The 7,434-nt window shown below is 48.1% G+C and overlaps 1 protein-coding gene across 1 annotated transcript; it reads right to left on the bottom strand.

Annotated features, from left to right (window-relative positions):
* Positions 1–608: 608 nt before the first annotated feature.
* On the bottom strand, positions 609–3,330 carry LOC139757664 (uncharacterized). Its single transcript, XM_071678405.1, has 4 exons — positions 3,286–3,330; positions 2,418–2,654; positions 2,117–2,260; positions 609–1,160 (listed from the first exon to the last, which is right to left on the bottom strand). The coding sequence occupies exons 1-4, from the start codon at positions 3,295–3,297 to the stop codon at positions 1,101–1,103; spliced, it is 453 nt and encodes a 150-aa protein (XP_071534506.1). The 5' UTR covers positions 3,298–3,330; the 3' UTR covers positions 609–1,100.
* Positions 3,331–7,434: the final 4,104 nt, after the last annotated feature.

Raw genomic sequence — 7,434 nt, 5'->3', positions numbered from 1 at the left:
CTTAAAGACGTAGTTAGTTTTGCTTCTCGTCTTTGAATTTGCTTTCATTTTTCTCGTTTTCAGTCAAGTCCTGGTTTTGTTTGTACATTTATTATTACTCCTTGACGGCCGAGGTGCACCACCTGTAGACCCCATACTGTGGTACTAAACACTCTGGCTAAGGGTTCAAGTTACCGTACGTTGTCCTGAAGGCCGCTTTGAGGCCATCAAAGATCGTCATTTTTTTCTGACCGGCACCAGCTGACCGGGTGCCTCAGCACGAGATGAGGAAGAGTATGAGACCCAGGAAGGGGCTGCGTGTCAGGCATTCCGGCTCTAGACTATTCTGGGAGTAGTTGTGACGTCATGTGATCATGAAGTGTCCGGACCTCCACTGTCAACACAACCAGGAATAAAGAACATCTAACCACAGCTGTGACGTCAGGATCTATGACGGTGGAATACAATGACATCACATCCGGCCATCGCTTATTCTGGCAGCCAAAACAAAATCGTATTCTTGAAGAGAAAACCGTTCTTCATGAAGGCAAAGTGAAATCTATTTCCACAATTTCATCACGAAATTACCAAGTTGATATGAAACGAAGAGTGACAGTGAAAATACCAAGTTGTTGTAAAACTACCAGTTTATTACAAATAATAATAATTTATCTAAGATTTACTTAAAGAAATCCAGTTACAAGAATGTGCATATAAAGAGTGGTGAAGATCTAATGTAAGACATATTCATCAAACAACTTTGTATCACATTTTCATTTACATACGAGTAGGATAAAGCTCACACACGCACACACACACACACACACACACACACACACACACAAGAATAACAGTGGAATAAAACATTATCAACGTGGAACTGACAGATAAGGTGACACTGGAGCCTGCGGGCGAGAGGCGAGTAAGGATGTAAGGGAGGTGTGGCCAGGTGTAGGACGTGGCCAGGTGTAGGACGTGGCCAGGTGGAGGACGTGGGCAGGTGTAGGACGTGGGCAGGTGTAGGACGTGGCCAGGTGTAGGACGTGGGCAGGTGTAGGACGTGGCCAGGTGTAGGGTCGCTCCATCCCTCAGGAGGCCACACCGCACCTCAGCCTGACCCTCTACTTCTCGTAGGAGACCTCGGCGTTGAAACCATTACCGTCGTCGAAGAACTTGACCACCTGTTGGACGAGACATGACCATTAAACCTCTCTCTCTCTCTCTCTCTCTCTCTCTCTCTCTCTCTCTCTCTCTCTCTCTCTCTCTCTCTCTCTCCTTGATTTTTTGAATGATTAATCTTATCTCGTCCTTACCACCACAAACTCCCGGTGTCAACTCGTAGCAGCCTCACTGACCTGTCAATGAGGGTCACGTGTCCTGACCTGCACGCCCCTGGGTCATCTCTAGGTGTCAGCTGGTTAGGTAGGCTCTGCCACAACTTCACTCCAACCAAAGTTGGTACCCATCTACATACCCACCAGAGAAAGGATGAACAGCTGGGTGAGCTGTGCTCCGTCTGCCCGCGCCGGAGATCGATCCCGGATCAGTGGATTATTAGTTGTTCTATATTACTATGATGTAGATCAATACAAACAGGAAAGCTTCCAGTTTATGACTATGCAGGTCATCATCAGGTGTGATCAAGATGATGACACTTGTGTCTCCACGGAAGGTACCAGTCACTGTTACTTCCCTCACCAGGCCAGGACCTGGCGGCCCCACTCACAGGTCAGGCGTAGCTCACGTCATAGTACAGTGATGCCAAAGTTCCCATCATACTCACTGGTGAGTGGGAAAGTTAGGGCTCGTCTTGCAGCAGGACCTGGTACTCACCTGAGTACGACCGTCGGGCAGCAGGACCTGGTACTCACCTGAGTACGACCGTCGGGCAGCAGGACCTGGTACTCACCTGAGTACGACCGTCGGGCAGCAGCACCTGGTACTCACCTGAGTACGACCGTCGGGCAGCAGGACCTGGTACTCACCTGAGTACGACCGTCGGGCAGCAGGACCTGGTACTCACCTGAGTACGACCGTCGGGCAGCAGGACCTGGTACTCACCTGAGTACGACCGTCGGGCAGCAGGACCTGGTACTCACCTGAGTACGACCGTCGGGCAGCAGGACCTGGTACTCACCTGAGTACGACCGTCGGGCAGCAGGACGCGGTACTCGCCCTGGGTGGTACGACCGTCGCTGTTCTCTACGTGGCTGTAGGCGTTGCCGGAGTCCTGGTCCTCCACACCGAACTGGAAGGCGTACGGCATCCCCTCCATCTGTGGCTGTAAACCCACGTCGTGTTAGGTGTGTCTAGTATTGGATTATACCTGTAGACTATCCTGGTATACCGTGTAATGTACAGGTATACCTCCACCATACTGGCTGTACAGGTATACTTCCACCATACTGGCTGTTAAACCTAGACTACGTCAGACTCACGGGCTCAACGATGGCTGGTACCGGCTCCTGCGGCTGGCCCACCAGGTCATTGTCTATGGGCGTCTCGTACAGCTGCACCGGCTCCTGTACCGTCTCGGCCGGCGTCTCGTACAGCTGCACCGGCTCCTGTACCGTCTCGGCCGGCGTCTCGTACAGGGAGGAGGGCTCTGGGGGGGTCTGGTACCCATACTGCGGGGCCCCCAGAGCCAGCCCGATCACCGCTGCCACGAGAGTTGCCTGACAGCAACAACAATAATTTATTATCGGATCTGAGTCAGAAAAGATAAACACATTCATAACAATGGTTCATACGAGTGGACAATCAGGGTTCCTCAACACGTTACAACTGGAGAGCCAGGGTTCCAGGGACAATATAATAGCATTCTACACATTTGAAAATTTTGGAATTACGACCAACGTGAGCAAACCGTTTGTGTGCGAGTGACAAAGAAACATCTTCAATGTAATCACCCCTGAAGTTACCTCACTGTTCTATCTACCCAGCTCCAGCTAGAGTCATTCGTAGTGTGATGATAGCATCTAATTCCAACAGTCAAACAAGCTAATTATACATTTACTATGAGAGGAAGATCCTTTTTAAGATTGTGGCAAGGATCACTATTTACGTTAGCGGTGAAATCTCCAATGGCCCTATCTGTCTTCCTCAGAAATTCTAAGCATCATTTATGACGAAGCAATTCAGCAACCCACATTAAAAAATATCATTTACTGGGGGGAAAAACACACACTGGGTAATTGTTTAAGTTCTTCCTAATTGTTTAAACAATAGAAAACAACCCAGAACTGTTGTTCACTTTTCTCGAGCCTGCGGCAACTGTCCAGTAGGAACGCACACACATACACACACCTTGTAAGCCATGTGGGTAAGCAAGGAGGCTGAAGCCAGACTGATGCCCGCCCAAGGAAGGGACAACCTTATATACCTGGTGATGGTGACAGGAGCCAGCCCTCCAGGGGCGCGGCCCATCCTAACCCTTCCTTCCTACCCACTACCCTCATCCGAGGCCAAGGGGATAATAAGGTCGTGTTTTTCATTACTTAATTATTCAAATCTGACAACATATTTTGCTCTGTGTTTCTTATGTCAGAACGCCATAACGTCATCTCTTTTTTTTAATAAAATTGGAGTGACAGTTGCCATCCCATTAAGCTCAGGTTTGGATCAGTAGCAGAAAAATCTTAAGTTTTCGATATCACGAATTGTGAACTCGAAGTGATCATGTCCGGTCCGCCTCCCATGGATGCATGACTGTAGCAGTCACACGTCTCCCTTCCTGCATGATACGTCTCCCTTCCTGCATGATACGTCTCCCTTCCTGCATGATACGTCTCCCTTCCTGCATGATACGTCTCCTTTCCTGCATGATACGTCTCCCCTCCTGCATGATACGTCTCCCTTCCTGCATGATACGTCTCCCTTCCTGCATGATACGTCTCCCCTCCTGCATGATACGTCTCCCTTCCTGCATGATACGTCTCCCTTCCTGCATGATACGTCTCCCTTCCTGCATGATACGTCTCCCTTCCTGCATGATACGTCTCCCTTCCTGCATGATACGTCTCCCCTCCTGCATGATACGTCTCCCTTCCTGCATGATACGTCTCCCCTCCTGCATGATACGTCTCCCTTCCCGCATGATACGTCTCCCCTCCTGCATGATACGTCTCCCTTCCCGCATGATACGTCTCCCTTCCCGCATGATACGTCTCCCTTCCCGCATGATCCATCATTAAGAATATCCAGTAGCAGGGAGAGGAAGGGTTGCCTAAAACCAGGTAGCTTGCTGTGACGTCATGGCCTGACCCTCCAGACCTTCCCTTCAGCCAATTATTTCCATTCACTTTTCAGCGTTGTCTGCAGCCTGGTCATCCGGGATGTGTGTCTTCTATCAATTTTTCCTTTTTTTTTTTACAGTCGTGTGGAATGTCGTGAGGAATCTCGTTTTCCTTTTTGTGTGTGTTACTGGCGTGTACCATGCTTCCTACGCCGCTGGGAACTTATTCAGTACTTTTAAATAACTGTTGAATGATTCATGTAACATTAAGCTATCGTCACTGTGTGATAATGTTTTGTATGAGTAGCTGTTCAATGTTGACATAAAAGATTTGGGGGACTAACGTTTCATCCTGTACGTCAAGAATCATTTCAATTCATGCTGAAGATCTTGACCACAACAGGCCAATATTTTCCTCATAGTTCCGCTTGTAGACATCACTAATATTGTCATTATGTCTCTAACAGAATCATTAGCCCATCACATCATAGTCTGTGGTCACGCTTACCTAATCTTACAGACGCAATGCAAACTGTCTTCACTTCGTCTCCTGCAGGTAGAGAAAATCATTTCGTCTCCTGCAGGTAGAGAGAATCATTTCGTCTCCTGCAGGTAGAGAGAATCATTTAAATCCTAAACATTCCTACATTTCCTTCCGTTCTTTCTCATTCTCCAGATAAAGTGTGTTTACACCTTGGCGTTCGACTCTATCATTGTCGTCATTCCTCAGATGTAAGGAAGGGTCGACATATACCAGCGACCCCAGACTTGGCCGATCATTTCCGTAGACTGTCTCCAGATGATACAACACACTTGCTCGGTACTTCATGAAGTAACACATGATCAACGGAACCAAGATGGTCCATCAGTGCGATCTTCCTCAACATTTTTCTCTCCAGTTGTCATCCTAAGAACATAAGAACATGATATAGGTAATGATATGTATGCAGAACATCGAAACAACACCCAGACTCTAGATCTCAAAGAGATCAAGGTCAGTAGAAGGGAAGGTTGATGTTCCTGAATGAAATGATACCAAGACTCACCCAAAGAGACATTGCAGTAAAATACCCTCCATAAGAGACCAATAAACTTTCATCCAATTTGCATTTAAGCAAACATTCCAGTCAGCCTACAGCCGAGGTCACCAGTATTCTACTGCAGGTGGGAGTATACATCCCTGGGGATAGGGGAGAAAGAATACTTCCCACGTATTCCCTGCGTGTCGTAGAAGGCGACGAAAAGGGGAGGGAGCGGGGGGCTGGAAATCCTCCCCTGTCGTTTTTACGTTTCCAAATGAAGGAACAGAGAAGGGGGCCAAGGGTGGATTTTTCCCTCTAAGGCTTAACCATCTGTTCTTGAGGCTACTTCGCTGATTCGGGAAATGGGGAATATGCAAAAAATATATCTGTCCTTCTCGTGTTCCTTTCCTTGTGTTCCATTCCTCGTGTTCCTGTCCTTGTGTTCCAGTCCTCGTGTTCCTGTCCTTGTGTTCCATTCCTCGTGTTCCTTTCCTTGTGTTCCAGTCCTCGTGTTCCTGTCCTTGTGTTCCAGTCCTCGTGTTCCTGTCCTTGTGTTCCAGTCCTCGTGTTCCTGTCCTTGTGTTCCAATCCTCGTGTTCCTGTCCTTGTGTTCCAGTCCTCGTGTTCCTGTCCTTGTGTTCCAGTCCTCGTGTTCCTGTCCTTGTGTTCCAGTCCTCGTGTTCCTGTCCTTGTGTTCCAATCCTCGTGTTCCTGTCCTTGTGTTCCAGTCCTCGTGTTCCTGTCCTTGTGTTCCAGTCCTCGTGTTCCTGTCCTTGTGTTCCAGTCCTCGTTCATGGAGGGCGTGTAAATGTTCGCCACGCCCTCCTCCTCGCCCGGGTAATCAAGGTTCTGCTGGTGAAAGTAACCAAGTTAAGGCAGAAGGATATCACAGCTTGTGGCCTGGGGCCTGAGGCAACCTTGTGCTGGAGAGGGAGAGAGAGAGAGAGAGAGAGAGAGAGAGAGAGAGAGAGAGAGAGAGAGAGAGAGAGAGAGAGAGAGAGAGAGAGAGGTACTTTTAGAAGAGATTAACAAGAGGAAAAAATGAAGATAAATGAGACGAGGTAAAGGGAAGAATAATGATGAGGAAGGAAGGAAGGAAGGAAGGAGAGGTTGTGGTGATGGAGGGAGTATTATGGTGGGTATGGTCAGCACGTATGTCTCACGCATCTGGAAGAATGTCACGAACACCACAAGTTAATCTTTTCATCAAACTACAGAAAATTTGTTCACCAAGAACAGATGTAAAATCACATAAGGACCAGATGATGTGCGGACGCTAAATGTCCTTTCTCTTCGAAATATACACGAGTCGTTGACTAACATAACGAAGAAAACGGAGAACGACGCGTTATGAGTGTGAACTGTTCATGAGGATGAGAAGAACACGTCATGTCTTATACATTGTCCAGGTATGAGCGTTGAACAACAACACAAGTGATGTTATTAACCCCACACGACTCCTCCTGATTGCTCTGTTATTAACCTAATATTCTTTTAATCTGTTCTTGTCATATTGTTTCATCTGTTTTCTTAATTCATTCTGTTTATTCTGTGTTGTGCGTGGTCTTGCTGGCGCCCTGACAGATCACCCTGACTGTTCCGCACTGCACCAAGGTCACAAGCAACACCCAGGGAGATACGCAACACGCCAGTGATGGGCAAGTGTCTGGATGTGAGGTAATGTGAGGCCACTTGGTTGAAGCTCCTGCTGAGATAAGAAGACTCGATAACCTAGCGCTCTCCTCCCCCTCCACCATACGTGGATCATTGCCACAAGACAAATATCTCCAACTTTCTATTGGATCTGCATCATGATCCATACTATGTAGGGTGAGACAGCTGGAGCCATGACCCAGTGTCCTGGGCGAGGCAGACACACCACAAGTCTCAAGGTTCTCACATCACTTGATAGTGGCATGTTGACTGGCCCAGTGTGAGGGCGCTTAACTATCTCCGGTGAGAATATGATTTGTATTCATGATCTCTCTCTCTCTCTCTCTCTCTCTCTCTCTCTCTCTCTCTCTCTCTCTCTCTCTCTCTCTCTCTCTCTCTCTCTCTCTCTCTCTCTCTCTCTCAGCATGACCCATGAACAGCCTTGGCCGGATCATAACAACCAGTTGTCTTCCAGTGTTGGAGTCTGTCTTCCTCCCTGTGGACCAGCAGGTCCAGGTCAAGGTTCAGGTCCAGATTTAGGTTCAG

This window comes from Panulirus ornatus, chromosome 27 (genome assembly GCF_036320965.1).
Source record: "Panulirus ornatus isolate Po-2019 chromosome 27, ASM3632096v1, whole genome shotgun sequence".
In the NCBI taxonomy this organism is placed as follows: domain Eukaryota; kingdom Metazoa; phylum Arthropoda; class Malacostraca; order Decapoda; family Palinuridae; genus Panulirus; species Panulirus ornatus.
The sequence above is the reverse complement of the archived record's forward strand: the minus strand, read 5'-3'. Positions and strand labels throughout refer to the sequence as shown.